The sequence below is a fragment of the Rhincodon typus genome, chromosome 24 (assembly GCF_021869965.1).
Source record: "Rhincodon typus isolate 14 chromosome 24, sRhiTyp1.1, whole genome shotgun sequence".
Taxonomy (NCBI): domain Eukaryota; kingdom Metazoa; phylum Chordata; class Chondrichthyes; order Orectolobiformes; family Rhincodontidae; genus Rhincodon; species Rhincodon typus.
This window is the reverse complement of record NC_063355.1, coordinates 24595591-24617650: the sequence shown is the minus strand read 5'-3', so window position 1 is coordinate 24617650 and position 22060 is coordinate 24595591. Positions and strand designations below refer to the sequence as shown.

Sequence of the window (22060 nt, the reverse complement as noted above, 5' to 3'; positions counted from 1 at the left end):
GTGCAAGTCAGCAGTTTGGAGCTAGCTTCCCAAAGTTAAGCAGCAGCACAGTGGCTCAGTGGTTAGCACTGCTGCCTCATAGCACCAGGGACCGGGTTTAATTCCAGTCTCAGGTGACTGTCTGTGTGGAGTTTACATGTTCACCCCGTGTCTGCATGGATTTCTTCTGCATGCTCCAGTTTCCTCCCAGTCCAAAATCCCAGTCCACACTGCAAAAATATGTAGGTTAGTTGGATTGCCAATGAGAAATGCAGGATTAAAGGGATAGGTCGTCTGGTTGGGATACTTTTCAGAGGATTGGTGTGGACTCAATGGGCCAAATGGCCTGCTTCCACACTCTAGGGAATCTATAAAAATGTGCTGACAATTTCACCAGTAATTATTCCCCACCCAAACCCATACACTCCACCTGCTAAAAGTCTCCATGTGTACATATATTTGTCTCAGATTTTTCTTTAAAGTATAAGATTATGTTCTTTAACATCGAACTTGCGGGGTGCACTAGGACATTCATTTTAAAAGTCTGCTTTTATTGAAATTGTGAATGGTCCAGCAAGAGTCATGTTTCATCTAAAAACTTACTTTACTTGTAACCCAAACATAAAAATTCAATATATTTCCAGGATCAGCCTTGATTGTGTTACTAGCCGTAAACATTCGGTACATATTGAAACTGAATGGAGAAGGCAGAATTCAGCTTTAAGATTTACAGAACTGGACAGATCTCAAATGCGTCATGTATTTTAAAAATCCTGTAATTTAAAAAAGGCTGTGTTTGCTGCCAACATAACTGCAGGGAGTGCATTTACTGCACATGCAGTTGCAGTGCCTCTGGCATTACTGCTAGTATCTTCTTCATACCTAAAACTGCTAAACAATTTATGCATTTTGCTTTTACAGATTTACATTGCTAATGTGTTAATAATCTTTATAATTGCAGAATACATTTAGCCCACCCTGAACTGTTAGCCCCCGCCCAGTTTACACTGTTACTGCAATAAACAGTTTCCACTCAGTTTCACTCCTCAACTCGCAGCTAACACCAAGTGTTAAGAGTGGGAAGTGGTAAGTGGACCAGTGAGGAGACAGCAAGTGAAGGGACGAGGGGACAGTGATTGAGGCAAGCAACAGAGTGACAAGCAGTCAATACTCAGCCAGCGCACAACAATGACATTAGCTGTAGTGCGCATGCTTATATATATGGAGTGGGTGCTGACCTCCTGTTCTGGGTGCACAGTGATCATATCAGAAACATAAACCTCCAGTTCCAGTGTGGTGACAGGAGCCACATGCTCCAACTTTCATTGCCATGTCAGGTGCACAGAGGCAGTAAAATTCCTGGCTCTGTGAACTGCACCTTCTTAAATGGCGGTACTCACTCCCTACTTTCAGCTGGACTGGAATGGGCATGGGCTGGACTGGAAATTGGCATAGATGATCTGGGAAGCGTTGAGGAGGCTGCTGGGTTCTCAAAAATTAACATAAAACAATAAACCTTAAAATATTCCTTCCATTCATACCTGTCAATTTCCAGAGCTTGTGTAACCAATCAGGACTGTAGTTTACAATGTTGCATTTATGACACAAAGTGCCCACATCCAATCAGCAATGAGCTGGAGTTTCTGACTGTTACATTGCTCAAGTATGAAGGGCCAAGGCCACAACACATGCAGTGTCAGCTACCTGTAGTAAAGATTGCACAGTCCAAACAAATGCAGCAAAAAGGAAAAAAACCTCTGCCATAGCAAAGTTCAGTTTGCATTCCTGCTCTGTTTGTCACTGATATTGCAATTTAAAGTCTCCTGTCAAAGGCTAGCATGCTTTCTTTCACCACCAGGAGACTGATGCTGGTTTTAATAGACACCCACCTATTCCAGGAGGGTTGGTAAGCCTAAATATTGCTGATGTCCTTTGCAATAGCCTCAAACAGAAGGGTTTAAGGCTGAAATGAAAATAACATACCTATAGTGGGTCAGCTTACGGCATACAGCATAGTTCTGTCAGATGATCTGTGCTGAATTGTAGTGATTGAGGATTTTATTCCCATCCTCCGATAGTCATACAGTCATTCAGACAGAAACGGACCCTTTGTTCCAACTGATCTGTGCCGATCAGACATCTTAAATTAATCTAGTCCTGTTTGCCAGTATTTGGCCCATTTCCCTCTAAACCTTTCCTATTCATGTTCCTATCCAGATGTCTTTTAAATGTTGTAATTTTACCAGTCTCCGCTGCAACTCTTTCCATATATGCACCACCCTCTGCATGAAGAAGTTACCCCTCAGGTCCTTCTTCAACCTTTCTCCTCTCATCTTAAACCTACACCCTCTAGTTTTGTGCATGCCACCTTAGGAAAAAGACCTTGGCTATTCACCCTTTCTGTGCCCTTCATGATTGCACTGCTGGCACCTTGTGGAAATTGCCATCTCAACCAGTTTGTGGGACTGGGCTGAGGGTTGTCTAAGGTAGCTCACTGCTATCCATCATCTACTTTTGCTTTGCCTTGGCCCTATCAAGTGATTAGTGGTACAGGATACACCACCATACAGAATCTATACTGTTCTGAGATAACAAAAAGGTTTACTGCATGATGGTATAAATACAAATACATTTGGTCAGGCATAATTACCAGGATATTAGGGAGCTGGTACAGATTCATCAACTCCGTCCAAAAGCTAGACCCTTGTAACCAGCACAGACCCTGTCTGATATCTGTGGAAAGGGTGAAGCCAATGTAACATGAATATTAACCCCTTCAGAACCATTATCTTTTGCAAAAGTGATAGCGAATACTTTAGTCTTGAGCTTTGGCACAAAACCAACAGTTCATATTGAATCTGCCCTGATTGTCTTTTCCAATTACATTTCCAGTGTTACATGTGTTAACAATTTTCCATGAACTCCTTTCACACAACTTGTGAAGATTTATTTCACCATCTGATCCCTCTATATTTTCCACATAACAAGAGGATTTTATTTTCTTGACTACCATACCATATTGTTTCTGACAGAAGGCAACATAATTAGCACAGCACCAGTATTATACAACAGAATAAACTTGAACATAATAGAATACTTGATGACTCACCCTCAGCTCTGTGAGTAGGATGAACCAGATTGCTTACACAGAATATTTTGGTTTGAATTTGGAAGTTTTAATCACCACTCAGTCTCTATAGTCCAGATACTGGAAATCTGAAACAAAAACAGAGTACTGGAGAAACACAGCAGTTCTGGCAGCATCTGTCAAGAGAAAAACAGAGTTCATGTTTCGAGTCCAGTAGCCCTTTGTCAGACCCCACTCTGATGAAGGGTCACTGGACTCAAAACGATAACATTATTTGGATGGGTTATTTCTTTCTACAGATGCTGCCAGACCTGCTGAGTTTTGCCAATGTTCTCTATTTTTGTTTCTAGAGTCAAGCAGATTCAGTAACTGATTTTGTTGTAAGTTAGTGACGGAAATCATCTTAAATGTTGAGGCAATATGAGAAAGTATTTTAACAGCTCTTTAGGACAACCCAAGAAACTCTTTTTGAGTTGACAGTCAGAACTAATCAAGAGGTGTGACTTTATGACTGCCTCTCAAAATGGAATCCTTAGGACTGTTGATAAAACATCTTGCTTAGAGTTAAAGCAAGCTTAGCTTTTTCTGCAAAGACCTCTGAAATCAGATTAAAAACAGTGAAATTCTACAATTCATTTGCTCACTTTCCAGGAAAATATCTGCTGAATTTTGTGCAAAGCTGAGGCAAATTTTCCTGAATGACATTTTTAACTTTTTGCACTGATAGTTCACAGTCCATATTAATAATAGAAAACAATATCAAGACCATTGTCACGAATGTCTTGCAGAACATATTGAATCCATAGGAAGAGGTTTTCTCAGCAAAGCTCTAGTTTTTAGCAAATGATGAAAATGTTACAGCTATTACCTTACAAAGGTTAAGATCATTAAACCTATCAAATATGTCAGTCAAGTAGCACAGTAAAACCTGGAAATGCTCATCATTGAAATGATGGGGAATAGGAGATTTGGATTCTTTCAAAACTGTGCAGCATTTTTTCCTGAGTTAGGAAATTCTTCCAATATCTTTATCACAACACAGTTATTGATCTTCTTTGATTATCTTCATCTGTCTTTTCAGTTGAAAGAATTTTTGTTTGAAAATTATTTTGTGTTTTAACTTCAAGGATAGGATTTTCAATTTCTAGAATTTAATGCTGGACTAATCAGAGCTGGCCTAGGACCTTTTAATTGATTATTGTACATCAGAGGCATCTTTGACTAGTCCAACTTCCAGTTTCAGAAATCACCAACCATTGAAAGTGATCACTGTGTGTTGTGTCAATATGTACATTAGTATGTACATCAGTATGTACATTAAAACAATTTATCTGAAATTTTATCTGTTTCCTGGAGACAGAAATGAACTCCAGACTTTTGGTGCACTTTGTGTGGTTGTTCAAGGTTGACATGATGACTGTTCACCTTGGACAGCCTATCATCTTCACATCTTCCTCCACTCCATTCCAATATCAGTGCCATGACCCCCAGTTTGCAAACTACTATTCTTGACCTACCAGGCAAAAATTTTTATCTCCTGTTTCTGTTTAATAACAGTAAAATTGTATTGCACTCACCTAAGTACTCTAGTGCATTGTAGTTTAAGATGCCATCATTACCACATAATTTCTGCTGGATCGGGGATAGGTCGCAATATATTTTCTTGCAAAGGGACTCTATGCTTGATTTCAGTTCATCTAGTGTTTTGTTAACTTGAATTTGCATAATTTCATATTTATTAATCTGTTGGGTTGTATTTTCCAGAGCATCCTGCAGGCAACAGACAACTTATATTTTTATTTTACAACATATCAAAGTTTATCAACAATAATACAAGATCAAGTCAATTATTTTATTATCTTGCTAGCAAGTACAAGTAACTTGAGGAAAGGATATTTAAAATATGCCTTTTATACCTTCACAGAAAAAAGTGAGATTCACAGAACACTCCTTAAATAAATTAGGTTTTTATGAGATTTATTTTTAGAGTCTATAGCAATACTTCTAGTGAACAGAATGACCTGATAAAACGTTTGCTGCGCTTATAGCAAACAGGGTCCTCAAGGCCGTGGGGAAGCAGCACCCTTTCTGAACAATTTCTCTTCTCTCATTCTTAGGGGTCTCTCCTTTCCAGAGTCCCATTCATAATGAATTGATCAATTCCTCAATTTACCACCACCCCTCACCTTTTGTTGAGAAGAAACAGACTTTAGAAGGAAATGGTACCTTAAGTCCAACACTCTAATAGGGATCAGGTGGAGAGAAGTACAGTGTGACATCTTTCCTCATTTCCTCACCTAGCTGAGAGTTTGCTGACTTTCTCACATATCACAACTATATTTCTGCCTCTCCTGTATTTCTCCTCCTCAATTTTTATATCCCTTTCTCCTTCCTGTATCTACCTAGACTACCATCACATTTCACTCTATCCTTCCATCTTCCTGTTTTCAATGTTAAACAGAGCTGTTTGCCTGCGTTCAAGTGAATGTAAAAAAATCCCACATTAGTTTTTAAATATTGGCTTCACCAACCAAAATCACCAAAAAAAAATTTTCTACTTATTAATTTTCCTGCTGCATTTGGGATTGTGTCATGCAAATTAGCTTGTTTATTTGACTTTGCAACAGCAACTGTAATACAAAAAAGTAATTGTAGAAGTGCTTTGAGATGATTCTCAACAATATAACAAGACCTTAAATAAATGAGAATCTTTGTTTCTTTCTTGTTGGGATTATCCCTATGATTAACCTTATCAAATATTTTAAGACATTCTTTGATAACAACAGTAACTATAATGTGTCTCCTCGCACATCCTACCTTTATACAAATGCTATGCCTTCTTTGCTTTATCTTCCTCTACTTCCAATTGTTCTATCAGAGTATCTTTTTATCAGAGTCAACTCAACTGCTAGACTGTGTGCTAAGGAGTCAGTTAAATAGCGAGAGATGTGAAGAAAGGGAAGAGAGACTGAGACAGACAGTTTAGTTAAAACGGAAACAGTTGAAGAGCAAACGTAGCAACATAGATGAAGATATTTCAGACAAGACCAATTAAGAACACGTGTTCGTTCTACATTATAAGATAGAGCAATGATACCTCTATTTCCTTTATTGAATCATGCAATTCTTCCTCACTTTGCTTGCGTTGATTTTCAATTTGCAATATGTCGTTCTGTACATGGAAAATACAATAATAAGTGACTAAAAATTATTGAAAATTAAAGTCCTAAATATCATTGTTATTAACTTATATGATACAACCTATCCTTAGTGCAGAGATCAATATTAAACAGTATTTTTGATTTCTCATTGTTTCATAAAATATTTGACGGATGATCGGAAGAATGGAGTTTGTCAATCAGATATTGAAGATTCTACTATATTAAGTAGACCAAATATGAGGTTTTCTGTCATTTATTTGGCTTTGTACCAAATCACACATTTTCTTTACCTGCTAAACTCCGAGTGAAGTTGAATTAATTTTAAAGCTAATGGAAGGTGCCTGAGATTGGGACATGAATCAAAACTATTGTTTGCACCAGAGACACTGATCAAGGAACAAAGGTTATTTTTTGTCTAAGTAACATGCCAGATGTTAAAAGAACATCAAAGGAGTAATTTAGCCAACCAAGCTCATAATTAAAAATGCTAAGTAAAAAAGTACAAATTTCCTGAAAAATCATTGAATTAACAACAATGAAATTGAGGGTATTATATAGGCTGACATTTCAGTGCAATACTGATGGAATACTGCATTTTCAAAGGCAACATTATTTGAATTTTACATTAAACTGAAGCCTTCTCCCTTTGCTGAGGTGAATATAAAAGATCCCATGGAAAACTTGAAGATAAACAGGAAGCTCTTTCAGTATCCTGGCCAACTTTTGTCCCCAGCTTTAATTATCTTTTCATTCATTAGTTGTTTGTGAGAGCTTGTTACATGAAAATTTAGCTATCGAACAGCGCAGTGTAATCCATTGCTTATGAAGTATTTTGTAATGTCCTGAGAAGGTGGTAAGGTATCACAGGAATACAAATTATTCTTTTGTAACTTCAAACTGCTACTGATAAAGAACAATTTCACTCCCATTAAGTTAACAGTTATTTTTAACTCCTACAATTTTAGATTTGTCAGCTCTTATTTTGTATAAGTCATGTTTAGCTTCTAGGCCTCTGTCATTGCAACTGGCCACCAAATGCAGAAAAGCAGTATTGGGTGTGTGAAGAAATCACTCCCTTTCTGTGAAATGTAACTGCACTCAGTTTGGTGCTATCCTCTGGCACTTCTAGGCATGAGCTAAGTTTCTACTGCTTCATGGCACAGCACAGGGAGGTAAATTTTCAACTCATGATGGTGGTAAAAAAACGGAAACTAAATTAAGCTGTCTTTTATGACTGATGTTGAATTCATAATGCCAAGTTTTGCTCAAGAATTACATTACAATTTGAAAGTCCACCTCATTGGAACTGTAATAAATTGTACTCCCTCATACATCCTACTAGATTCAGAAGAATATTAACTATGGTCTTCAACAGTATTAAATGCTGAAACTTTGCTACTTTCATGGAAGGCATAAACAGGGCATTTCAAGTTGTCAGGCTGTGACTAGAGGAGTGACAGAAGGATCATTGTTGGGCCTTAGTCTTTTACAACCGATATTAACGAGTTAGACGCACAGACAGCGTAATATATCTAAGCTTGCTGATGAAACAAAGCTAGGTGTAACGGTAAGCTGTGCAGACAACACAGAGAGGGTGCAAAGAAATATATAGAGGTTAATTGACTGGGTGACAAGATGGCAAATGGAATATGATGTGGCCAAGTGTGAAGTTAATCCTTTGGTTGTACAAATTGAAAAGCAGACACAAAAACAAAAACAAAAACAGAAAAGCTTAATAATTTTAAAAGGTGTGAAACTTGTAAATATTGATGTTCAGATAGATTTGAGTGTGCTTGTACAAGGAATACAAGTGATTACATGCAGGTACAGCAAGCATTTAGGATAGTAAATAGCATATTAGCCTTTATTGCAAGGCAATTGAAATACAGGAATAATGAAATCTTGCAACAAGTCTTGAACAAGGCTTTGATAAGAACAAATCTGAAATTATAAATCAGTTTTGCTCTCCAAATTTAGGGAAGTATATCTTTGCATGGGATGCAAAGATTGGTCCCTGCGTTGAGGGTGTTGTCCTATGAAAAGAGTCTGGGTAAATTGGGCCTATATTCTCTGGATTTTAGAAGATCAAAAGATAATCTCATTAAAATATACAATATATTGAAGGTATTTGATTGGGTTGATACTGAGGCATTGTTTCTACAGGTTGGTGAATCTAAACCATCAGGCACAGTCTCAGGGTAAGGTGTTAATCAATTAGGGCAGAGATAATTACTTAACTCAAAGGTTTGTGAATCTTTGGAATTCTGTACCACAGTATGTTGCGGATACTCCATCACTGAATATACTTAAGGACAGTATAGACAGATTTTTGGTCTCTCAGAGAATCCAGAGCTTTAGAAATGAGCAGGAAAATGGAGTTGAAGCCCAAGATCAGTCAGGATCATACTGAATGGCAAAAAAGGCTCAATGGACCATAGGGTCTACATCTCCTCCTATTTCCTGCATTCATTTTCAAGCCATACTACTGCTGGATAAATCATTCAATGATGATGTAATCTGCGTACTTGCATAGCTGTAATTCTTTGTGGAACAAAAATGAAAAATCATTACAAAAAGAAAATGGGCACTTTGTGCTGTCACAACAACATTATATAGACCTTAATATTTTGGATCTTCTCTTGTTTATGTTCCAACTGAATGTTAATTTCATTTATAAAATTAAACAGCGCATAGTTCTTCTCCTCTGTGGCAACAAAGTCAGTGCCTAGACTGTAAAGGTTGTCTTTTCCAGTTAGATTTCTGAGTTGATTATATACTTCTTCATAAGCCTCATATTCAATTTCTTGTGCTGTTTTCTTGCCAACTTTATCCTTGGAGTGATCTAGGAATGCAAAAATTGTTTTTAAAAGATCTTAATAGAATTTGGATTCATGTGGTCAATTATTAATAGTTTTTTCCACAATTATGAATTTTCATTTCTGAATAGATTTTCTGGCTTACTATTTTTGTTCCTTCTCTGTAAGTTATTTTGTAATCATCAAGAAAAGTAATGTCTATACTTAGAAAATTAAACACTTCCATTTTTGTTTCTAAGTGACATAGACTAGCAATTCAAGAGTAGTAATAACACAGCCAGGTACAACAGGAGTTTTTTTTTACTTCATCTCAATAATATAATCCTCAGGATCCTAATAAGTGCAAGGAAATGAAAGGCTCACAAGCTAAAATTTTGAAACAAAAACACATGTTCCAATAATAAAGCTACTCAAATTTGAGAAGTACATGGTGCAAATCAAGAAATGGCTGAAGGCACTGGATACTGCAAAGGCTATGGGCTCTGACAACATTTCAGCAAAAGAAGTAGAGGCTTGTGCTCCAAAAATAGCCATGCCCTGAGTCAAATTGTTCCTGTACAGCTACAACACTGGCATCTACCCAATCATTCAACTTATAAATAAAAAGCTAGACCAATTTGACCCAGCCAATTACTGCCCAATCAATGTATCCTGGATCATCAGGTGAGTGATGGAAGGGGCATTGACTGACCTGTCAAGCTGCACTTGCTCTGTAATCATTGGTGTCTCAAGCTGCTCACCAATGCTCTGTATGGGTCCCACAGGGCCACTCAACTCCTCACCTCACTGCAGCCTTGGTCCAAACATGGACAAAATAGCTGAACTCCAGAGGTGAGGTGAGAGTAACAGCCTTTATGATCATTGCAGCATTTGATGGAGTAGAGCCTCAAGGGGCCCTGGCAAAGCTGGAGTCAATGGCAATCGAGGGAATATGCTCAGCTGGTTGGAATCATACCCTAGCACAATGGAAGGTGGTTGTGGTTGTTAGAGGTCAATTATCTCAATCCGAGGACAGAACTTCAGGAGTTCATCAGTTAAAATGTTCCTAAACAATCTGTTCAGAGATGTTATTACATATCTCTGAAGCAAATAGGATTTGCACCAGGCTCCCTGGTCCCAGAGTTAGGGAAACTACCACTGCACCACACGAGCCCATGATTTCCTCAGGGTAATGTTCTAGGCCCAACCATCTTCAGCTGCTTCATTAATTACCTTCTCTCCATTGTAAGTTAATAAATGGGGACATTGATGATTGCACAATTTTCAGCACCATTTGCAACTCCTCAGATACTGAGGCAGCCTATGTCCACATGCAGCAAGATACAGATAACATTCAGGCTTCGTTTGACAAATAGCAGGTAACATTATACCATACAAGTGCCAGGGGCTGACCATGTCCAACAAGAGAGAATCTAATCATCTCTCTTTGATGTTTAATGCCATTATCATCAATGAATCCCTGACTATCAGCATCTTGGGAGTTAGAGTTAACTAGAAACTGAACTGGATCAGTCATACAAATTCTCTGTTCAGGGCTTGTGGTACAATGGTAGTGTCCCTGTATCTGAGCCAGCAGGCCTGGGTTCAAGTCTCACTTCTGATTCAAATTGTATATAATAACATCTCTGAATCAGATTGATTAGAAATATCTACAAATACTTTAAATAACTGCACAGAGACCAGTATCCCATCATCAAGTCTCCCTTTATTTAGTTTACCACAATACACAGGCTGTGGCCAACCAGCTCGGAGTCAGTCGCCTGACCTGAGGAGATTCTAATCTCCTGGTTATGTTGGTCAGCCAGGGCTTTCCTGATTGGTCCAGGTTAACAACCCCAATCAATGACCTCATAATCAACGAAGTCAACCTGGTTCCAATCACTACAGTACTATAACTACAACAGTAGGTGTGAGGCTATGAATTCTATGGTAGGTAACTCACTTCCTATCTCCCCATGCCCACCATGTACAAGACACTAGGCAGGAATATGATGGAATGCTCTCCACTCTCCTGAATAGGCACAGCCCAGAACACTCATGACATTTGCATCATCCAAAGCCAAACAAAGCAGTTGGTTTGATTAGCATTCAATCCAGTCCGTTCAGCACTGATGCACTAATACAAAATGCAGCTACAAACCAATGCTTTTAGGTACTCATTCCAAACCTGCAAGCTCCAATTCCTAAAAGGACAAGGGCTGCAGACAAATATGGAGAATGCTGGAGAAACTCACCAGGTCTGGCAGTATCTGTGGTGAGAAACAGAATTAACATTTTGATTCTGGGCTGCTGATACATGGGAACATCACCACCACCTGCAACCTCTCCTCCAAGTCATACACCATCCTGACTTGTATTTTATTGCCTTTCCCTTACTTTTGGTAGGATAAGAACCTGGAACATGCTTCATAACTGCACTGTAGGTGTCCCTATACCCCAACACAAAGGTACGGGTAGGCGATGGCCAAGTGGTATTATTGTTAGACTATTAATCCAGAAACCCAGCTCCTACTATCTCATGTTCTGGGGACCCGGGTTTGAATCCCACTATGGTGGAATTTGAATTCAATTTTTAAAAATATGGAATTAAGAATCTACTGATCACCATGAAATCACTGCCAATTGTCAGAAAAACCCATATGGTTCACTAATGTCCTTCAGGGAAGGAATTCAACCGAGTATGGCATCAAGGATTCCCAGCAAAACTGGAATCAATGGATATCGGGGGCAAACTCTCTAGTGGTTGAAATCATACCTGACACATAGGAAAACGGTCATGGTTGTTGGAGGGCAATCATATCAGCTCCAGGACATCTCTGTGGGAGTTCCTCAGGGCAGTGTCCTTAACCCAACCATCCTCAGCTGCTTCATCAATCACCTTCCCTCCATCATAAGGTCTGAAGTGGGGATGTTTGCTGATGATTGCATAATGTTCAGCACCATTTGTGACTCCTCAGATACTGAAGCAGTCCATGTTCAAATGCAACAAGATCTGGACAATACCCACGCTTGAGCTGGTAAGTGGCAAGTGACATCTGTGCTACACAAATGCCAGGCTATGGCCATCACCAATAAGAGACAATCTAACCACCATCCCTTGACACTCAATGGTGTTACCATCACTGAATCCCCCACTATCAGCATCCTGGGGGTTATCATTGACCAGAACTCAACTGGACTCACCACATAAACACCACGGCTACAAGAGCAGGTCAGAAGCTAAGAATAACTCACCTCCTGACTCCTCAAAGCCTGTCCACCATCTACAAGGCACAAGTCAGGTGCATGATGGAATACTCCCCACTTGCCTGGATGGTCTGCTCCAATAACACTCAAGAAGCTTGGCACCATCCAGGACAAAGCAACTCGCTTGATTGGCACTACATCCACAAGCATCCACTCCCTCCACCACTGATGCTCAGTAGCAACAGTGTGTACTATCTACAAGATGTGCTGCAGAAATTCACCAAAGATCCTCAGACAGCACGTTGTAAACCTACAACCACTTTCATCTAGAAGGACCAGGGCAGGAGACATATGGGAACACCACCAACTTCAAGTTCCCCTCCAAGCCACTCACCATCCTTACTTGGAAATGTATTGCCGTTCCTTCACTGTTGTTGGGTCAAAATCCTGGAATTCCCTCCCTAATGGCATTGTGGGTCAACCCACAACAGATGGATTGGAGTGGTTCAAGAAGGCAGGTCACCAACACCTTCTCAAGGGCAACTAGGGATGGGCAAGAAATGCTGGCCAGCCAGCGACACCCACATCCCATAAATAAATGGAAGAAAATAACTACAGCGGTAGAGGAAGGCAGCTCACCATCACTTTCTCAAAGGCAATTAGTCATATGCAATAAGTGTTGGCCTGACAGCATGCCCACATCCCATGAAAAAGTTTTTAAAAACTTAGTACTGAAATCTGTGCCATCATTTGCAGACACACAAATAAAGAAGTGTCTTTCTTCCCTCAAATGTTTCATACTTAAGGAAATGGACCTTCAAGCAGCTTTACAAAGTAGCTCACTTCAGCTGCTTTTCATGATATTAATCCTTGGTCACTATGACCAAATCTAAGAATTTTACTTATTTAAGTGAATGCAAATCTCCAGAGACAAACAATCGACTCATCATCTGCTGATTTATGTGATGAGTCTGTCACACAGTTTGTCAAGGAGACACTATTCAGTAACGTATGGTATTGTTTGTATCTGTTTATACAGAGTTTTCAATGGAGGAGGTTCAGTGTGCAGGGGCTATGAAACAAAGTGCTTCCCATGTTGGCCATTCCTTCATCCAGAGGCTGTCTATTAATGGATCTTGGTCAGGAAGGTTGTTCCATAAGGGGCGCAATGGAAAGTAAAAAGCGGGCACTAAGAGATTTGAACATATTATTATGTATTGGAATTTAATAGGAGGTAGGAGCATATGTTCCTAAATTATGGTGTATACAAAAGTGCAAATACACACACCCATCACTGGCACACCTTGTCAAGCATACATATCATGAAGGCAGTATGCACAATCTGCAGGATGGACTACAGAGGTTCAGTGGGCAGATGGCTTGCTGAGGAAAAGTCGGCGATGACTTGACAGGTAGAGAACAAGCCTGCCCCACAGCCATAACATGTTGCAGATGGATTAAAGTGGCATAGAGTGGGGAGGGTTTTTCATCATCTAGAGCTATCAGCCAATCTACTGGCCAATAGCTCCAGTCGTCCTGGCAATGCCAAGGCTCTGTAGTGGACACTGTCAGCACCTCAGGCAATCCCATGTCAACAATGTTATGAAGATCAATTGAGATTTAACAAGTTTGTTGACTCTTAATTATCCTCTTTTAATATGGTGGACGGACTCCTGATTTCAGGACCCATCTACCTCAGTATTAAGGGGTCAGAGGTGGTGGGAAGGTGATGGGCAAACTTCCCAATTTATTTTACATGATTCCTTATCGAAAACACATCAGCAGTGGCATGTAATATCCAACTCAGGATTACTTCAACAGTTGCTATAACCTCTGTAACCAAGCAGGACAAAGGCATGACATGGACACATAACTATCCATTGTGATGTACCAGTATCCTGGAATTCATTATATTATGACACTGCAGAGTAGCACAACTGCCGCATTTTAAGAAGAAGGTCCATCAACACTTGCTTATGACAAGTATGGATGGCATAAATGTGTTTTTCCAGATAGTCCATGACCCAAAAATGAATTTAATAAAAACTGAGACTTGGAATTTCTGGTGGGAAGAAATACTCAAATGCTTGAGATACCAGGTCTAACTCATGTTACTTCAGGAGATCAAAAACATAATTCTTTAAATTTACAAAAAAAATCCCATATACCTTCTCTTGTAAGTTGTCGAAATTTAATCAGCATAAAGTCTTTAAGTTTTGCCTCATGATCAATAATACGCATTAGTTCTTTTATCTCCGTATTATACAATAGGATGTCTTTTGCACTTCGTTCCTTTACAGCATTTATTCTTGTTTCTGCCTCCATCCTAGGATTGAAAAAGAAATTGACGTATTTAAAAATTACATAAATTCTGCCAACTGGAAGTAATACTTCAATGAACCACTATGCACAGACCCAATTTTGACTGGCACAGATATCTCCTTAGCTTTCTGTACATGTTCAATGTCTATAAGCATGAGGCACTGACTAAGAAGATCTGTTTTATGCATGGTGGATATTAGTCAATCCTGTCCACAGTTGGCCTTTGAATCCAAAGATCCCTGAATTTGCTTCCTTCTAAAATAAGGCAACGTATTTTATGTTCAAGGTTCCATAGCAGCAGCATCATTTCTAAATTCAAATATTGCAACCTAGCCTCAGGGGTCTGCGTGTGCTAGTCTTCCTGCATGAAATTACATTGTCACCATTTATCATCTTTCTTAAGCAGCCCAGTTTAGAACAGGATTCAACAGCTGCTTCTTCTACTGGCTCCTAACAAAACACATTCAGGGTCTCCACAATAGCTTAGTCAGAAATGCAATGGCTGGTATGCACCTGACACTCACAATCAGTGATGCTCCAATTCTGTATTTTAGCTGATGTCAGATGTGCAGTGCCAAGTGTCTCATAATGAACATCAGTGCACTCGAACAAGAGGAGCAAAATCAGATACAATTCCCTCGACTGAACCCAATCAATTGAATAAAACAGCCTACAAAGCAAGTACGTAAATATCAACCTGGGGACAGAATCAATTCTGGAGTCATCCAATCCTACCATTGCTAAAAGTGATGTTGGTCTGAAAACAGGCTGGTTCCTGACAATAGTTATGTGGGCAAAATGCAAGAATGTGGCCTGTGCTTTCAACACTACATTTCAGTGTGAGTCAATACTTTCAAAGGCAAATTGAAGTGGTAAGATAATTATATTCAGTAATCTTCACAGTTTAGTATTGACTACAATCTTACTGATTGATTGATGAATATTAATTAAATGCACTTTTAAATTATAAGACAAAGCTAGGGAGAAGAGTTTCATAATTCCTCAAGAACTAAAGATTGAGAAAGGGGCAACTTTTAACTGCTTCAGTTTGAATAAAACATAACTAGAATGCTGACAATGCAAGGCATCAACAATCATCTGCTTTTAGCCTTGATCCAAGTCAAAACAAAATCAATTTGAAATATAAACAGAATTAACATTTTGGGACCGGTGACCCTTCCTCACCAGACCCGAAATGTTAACTCTTTTTACCTTCACAGATGCTGCCAGACCTGCTGAACTTTTCCAACAACTTTGTTTTTGTTCCTGATTTACAGCATCCGCAGTTCTTTCGGTTTTCAATTTGAAATATGTCTGCATTTAGATAGCTCTGAATTTATAAGTAATATTCTGGATGTCCTTTTCTGTTTATCATTTTATCACTGTTCATTAACAATCTATTTTTATTTTTGAATTTTCATCTCATGAACTGCCTTACTGGTTGAAAATATAGGTCAAGAATTGAACCTACTGTAAACATTATTCCGCCTGAGACCATTTGCCAAATTTGTTATTTCAGCATTGAACAGCTGTGAAATCTTTTGTACTGACACTTGAAAGAATGAATAATACTTCAGTTTTCTGTGACTGGAACAGCTATTTAAAAGGCCACGAAGTTCCACAAAATTCAGCACGCCAATTTAAAACATCAGTCTAAAGTTTCATTTGCTTTCTAACCTGGTATTGGCTAGATGAGTGCTCACCGTTGGTCATAAGCTTGCACAGATTCCTCAACAATTTCTTTCATTATTTTTTTTTGTTCTTGTAGTTTCGTACTGAGCTTATTGTAGAGTTTGGTATAAATTTCTTTATTAACCCTCAGGATATTAATTTCTTCACGAAGCTTCCGATTTTCAGTCAGAATTGTGTTAAACTTTATAGTTGACTAAAAAAAAGTGCAAAGTTCAAAATGAGAAAAATGAGGCATTTTTCAAAATGGCAATTGTATTGGCCTCATTTGATTTTCACAAGGCAAGTGTTTGACACCAGTTGGGTTTTTATTTACATTTTTGCATTTTTATATAATTTAACAACAGTATAGTTCTACAAATAACACGTGAACTAGTTAATGTTTCCAAAATATGAGACCAATGACCTTTTCTCATTTCATGATTATCATGTACTGAATCTCTAAGCATAATCCTGTGAGCCTAACTCTGGGCCTGGAGATTCACTACAGTGCGGCACAAATCAACAATAGCAACAGCTGATTGAATAATTGGTTCAAAAGGTGGTTTTCAGAGTCTTTTAAGACCACAGAAAGAAGGGAAGAATGGTCAGGGAGGAAATTCTAACTAGTCCCTGAAGCTTCTGTATAGTGGGACATGGCGGGGAGGGTGCAGCAGTGGGGTGGTGGTGGAGAACAATGCACTTAAGGTCCCAGTTGGAGGACTAAATGGTGCGCGAAAGAACAAAAGACTATAGAAACATAAAATTCAGGACCTTAAGTTCAATCCGCTGGGAGACAGAAAAAATACAAAGGTAGCACAGAAGAGTGAACAAAATGGTACAGGATGCATTGAGTTTTAAATAGAGATTATGAATAGTAAGGGACCACATGTTAACAAGGTGGATATTAAAAAATTAAAATTAATACATCAATATATATTTGACAGCAATTAAAACGAGATGGGAACACAGGTAAGTTATCTAGACGAAGGTAAGCAATTTTGAAGATGAAGAAATGGTGGCATTTGAAGCTAAGTCCAATATCGGTGATGACACACATTACTTCTTAAGGAGTATAAAGCTGCAGTGCTCAATGAATGGATGTTAATTCAGGAGCTATAAACAGTTGTCGCTTCAATCCATTTGGAAGATTCTTCGACTCATGTCAATCAGGGATTTGAAGAGGACAAAGGGTTAAGTGGGGGGCAGCGTGGTTGTAAGGCTGAATTTCCATAAGGAGACTTTCTTGTATCTGAAAATAATATTAAGGAATGGAACGTAAATAGGGAAGATAGGTCCTCCCCACTATTCACTTGCCACATGTGTGCCCTCCACACCCATTATCTCATATTATTTGGGGACGTATGCCAAAATTTGGAGAGTTGTCCCACAGATGAGTAAATAGTATAATGTAATCATACTCACTGAATCGTACCTTGCAGCCAATTTCCTATTCCTCCATCATAAACCTTTTGTGTGTCCTGTCCTAATACCTGGACAGACCTAATAAATGTGGTGCCACAGTCATATACAGGTGGGAGGGAGTTACTATGGGAGTCCTCAACTTTGACTTCTGACCCCATGAGGTTTCATCAAGGCAAGGAAGCTGCTTCCTGATTAGCTCCCACCACTCTCCCTCAGCTGATGATTCAATATTTCTCCATGTTAAAGAAGATGCACGGAGGATAGCAATACTACAAAATATACTCTGGGAAGGGGCCTTTAATTTTTGTCACTAAGATAGATTATAATTTCACAATCATGTTTTAGCTGGTGCAAATGGCTAGAAACACCCTACTGACCGAGCTAGCTGAGTCAACGACATAACATGTCAAACTGGGGCTGTGGAAGCTGATGAGAGAACCAACAAGAGGGAAAAACTGTCTTGATCATGTCCTCATCAATCTACCTACCACAAATGCATCTCTCAATGGCAACACTGGTAGAAGTGACCACTTTGTGGAGATAAACTCCCATCTTCACACTGAGGGATTCTCCATTGTGTTGTATACCACTACTACCAGGCTACATGGGAGAGATTGAGAACAGATTTAGCAGCTCAAAACTGGGAATACATGAGGCGCTGTTGCTCAATAGCAGTGGCATGACTGTATTCAATCATAATCTGTAACCTCATGGCCTGACATACCCAATACCGTACATAGTAACAGAGAAAATAGGTGCAGGAGTAGGCCATTCAGCCCTTCAAGCCTGCACCACCATTAATTATGATCTTGGCTGATCATGCAATTTCAGTATCCCACTCCCACTTTCTCTCCATACCCATTGATCCCTTTAGCTATAAAGGCCATATCCAGCTCCCTCTTGAGTATATTTAACAAACTGGCCCCAGCAGCATTCAGTACTAGGACCATCAATGCAGCTTCCAACACTGGTTTAAGGCAGATTGTAGGAGACTGTATCAGGAGCAGAACCAGGCAAACCTGAAAATGAGGTGCCGACCTGGTGGTATGAATGACTGCCTTTGACATCAAGGTAGCATTAGACTGAGTATGGTATCATGGATCCTTATCAAGAAAAGAAGTCATGAGAATCAACAAGAAAGCTCTCCACTCATCAGAGTCATGCCTAGCACAAAGCAAGATGTTAATGGCTGTTGAAGGATAATCATCTCAGTCCCAGGACATTACTGCAGGAGTTTCTCAGGGTGGTGCCTGAGACCCAACCATCTTTAATTCCTTCATCAATGAGCTTTCCTACAACAAAACATTAGAGGTGAAGCTGTTTTCTTAAGAATGCAGTGTTCAGTATTATTTGCTATTCTACTGAGGCATAACATGACCACATGCAGGAATTCTTGGACAACATCTGGGAAGATGTGTGGCAAGTAAAATTTGCACCAAACAAATGCCAGCTAGCCATTGATGATATCATGAGAAATTCTAGGGCAGAAATGAAAAGTTCTCAATCTACCCTGGGAGGGTAAGGTATTTCAAAGGTTTGAACAAGTGAAGCTACCTGTTCCATGCTGCTACTATGCCAACAACACGAGGGGCGTTTGCCACTAGCAGGAAGTTGCCATCAGGCCAAAAAGATATTCTGCTTATCACACAAATGAGTGATATAGTACATGAAAGTCATTGCTGCTGTGGTGCCAAAGACTATCTATTCACAACAAGTAGGATATTGATTGTACCCAACCAGCACACGCTTGCAAAGTCTGCAACGCCATGTCTAACATTAAATATGATACTGCAGGTGAACTACATTTGCTAGATAATCCCGAGGGTGCACAAAATTACACTGAAAACCCCAATTTAAAATTGTCAGTTGGACTCGCAATGTGGTGCACTTGTATGTCCTAGAAGCTACATGTGCTAATACAAGGTGCACTGCTTTTTGCAACAGAAAGAACTTGTACATACACTGTCCCTATGTCAACCAAATAAAGTATATGACTGCCATTCACTGGTTCATTTCTCAGGGAAAAGTCCTAATCAATAAGAATCAACCTTTCATGTTTAAAATTTAAACAAAGCAAGCCTAGCAATGAACTGTCAGTCATTATTAATTGATGCATTCTCCAGTCAATCAGGACGTTTCTTTCACACGGTATAAATGTTGGCTTTCCCTTGAATTGGTATGCTTGAAAATTGTTCTGATGAATGCAAGATAATCAGCTTTGAAAAAATGTGTCTTTTGTCAGCAATATTATCATCATTGGGTTGAAGTGGCTGCTCCAACCTCCTATTTGAGCCAAATCAAGATTGCAGATTTAATGCAAAAAACTTTATATGAACCAAAGCAATTTTTGCCAGATATACTTTTTTATTCAATTATTCACCAAATTAGTGTGAAAACAAATGAACTTTGACAATTGCAGGAACTCTTAAATAATCTTTTCTTAATATAATGTTTGCAGTATGTATGATCAGGTTTGTAAGATTATTACATTTTGAAACTGAATCTAAAATTTACAGTTAAACTTTTTGCAAAAATTTGTAGCTCGGGTTGTGGGTGAGGTTGTTCACTTGCTCACCGAGCTGGCTTGTTTTTGTTCAGATGTTTTGTCACCATGCTAGGTAACATCATTAGTTTCTGTGTCTGAAAGAATGTGCATTTGAATTATGTGTGTTACCCATCTGATGGGTAACTTTAGGGTAACTGAAGGGGGTCATGTGAACAAATAAAAGCAAATTGTTCTGATATCTGCCTTGCAGCTATGATGTTGGGTAGAGACTAAAGATGGCCCAGATTTTTTGTTGGGAAGAAGGTGCAAAGTGTTTAAAATTAGTGATAACGCCAGCAGCTAGGGCTAACAAGGACAGAGTATGAGTCTCCACTCAAACCTTTTCCCATCTTATCTAAATCTACTGCTGTAACTATCTATTCCTTTCTCTTTCAAATGCTTGTTTAGCTTCCTTTAAAATGCATGTATACAATTCACTTCAACTATTCTGTATTGTAGCAACTTCCACGTTCTTGCCACTTTTTGGGTAAATACATTTCTTCCGAATTCCCTACTGGATTTCTTGATGATTAAATATGTAGAGCTAATTACATACAGTAGCTAAATATTTCTTACATAGACTAATACTGTACTGAAGTTGCCCTTGAGACAAGACATAATTAGTTAGTAGTTATCAGTATTTAGACGTATAAATTGTGCCTGTAAAAGTTTAACTACATGCACCATGAGTAATTTTCTTCAATTTGTATTTGATCCACAGAGCATGCGATGCAAGTCCCATTCTAATTCACATTGCCCAATCTGAGCCAGAACTACATTTCAAATGTGGACAGGGTACAACCTGTACCAAAAATCTTATATCTTTAGTTCATTGGACCTTTCCATCTTCCTTATAATGGGCTATCTAATCTCATCACTATTTCTAGGAGTCATCAGTCACTCTCAACAACACTCACTATCCTCTAGGAATGTCACCTGGAATGCCAATCAGGCAAGTCTGTCTCACGCACTGACATTTTAAATAATTAAATATCAAAGTCTGGTGGATTATAATACTTGCCGGTACATTTCATTGTCCCAGAATGATGTGGAAGGCTGCCAACAGACACTCAAGATATGCTGCCATCCAGAATTAGCATAGTTAGAAGCTCAGTAAAGAGACACTGTCTTTTGACTAATGGTCCAACTTGATTCTTACATTGTAAGACAGTATTCATATCAAAACCTTTCATCACATGCACTATTTGACATTTTGACACATCAGGTTAAAGTAAACATGCAAGTAGCCACACCTTTTGATTTCAAAATGCATTGAATGGTTTCAAAAACAAATTCATTTGATACAACGTTCATATACATCAACTTACCAAGTTCAGTTGATTCTCCAAAGTCTGTATTTGTTTTTGCAAACGTCTGCGTCGTTGATGAACACTCCTTAGTCCTCCAATAGACATCTTTTGCTTGTTAATTTTATCTTCTTGGTCTCTTATCTGTACAATAAAGATATCTAGTATGCATTTTTTAAGTATAAATGAATCTTTAATGTGTTAATATATTTTATTGATAGTAGGAAATGTTTTCTTCAAAATAAGAGTATTTTTACCTGAAAGACATATAAGGATGGCAAATCAAGCAATTTATTTCACATTGTTCAATGTTAGAGGCAAGATTAGTAAATGCAGCAAGCATATTTCAGTTCACTAAAATAAATCGGAATATAAGTCATATGAAAGGCACAATGAAGTATTGCATTTGAATCTTGGCCAATAGTTTTGAACGCTATCTTGTGCGCTCCTAATTTCAGGTGTATTACTATTGTGAGGCATTAAGCAATGTCCAGATACTTTCTCAAATGAGGAGAAAACATTGAACCTTCATGAGATTCTTCCAGAGTAAGAAGACTAAATGA

At 38.7% G+C, this 22060-nt stretch overlaps 1 protein-coding gene across 1 annotated transcript in view; it reads right to left on the bottom strand.

Moving 5' to 3' along the window:
- Positions 1-22060, bottom strand: part of LOC109935118 (coiled-coil domain-containing protein 63-like) — a 60848-nt gene that overhangs the window by 5533 nt on the left and 33255 nt on the right. Inside the window, exons 3-8 of the mRNA XM_048611722.1 lie at positions 21519-21641; positions 16256-16437; positions 14399-14556; positions 8847-9070; positions 6165-6239; positions 4645-4837 (exon numbers count right to left, since the gene is read on the bottom strand). Of these exons, the coding sequence (XP_048467679.1) occupies positions 4645-4837; positions 6165-6239; positions 8847-9070; positions 14399-14556; positions 16256-16437; positions 21519-21641 (955 nt within the window). The remainder of the gene's footprint in view (positions 1-4644; positions 4838-6164; positions 6240-8846; positions 9071-14398; positions 14557-16255; positions 16438-21518; positions 21642-22060) is intronic.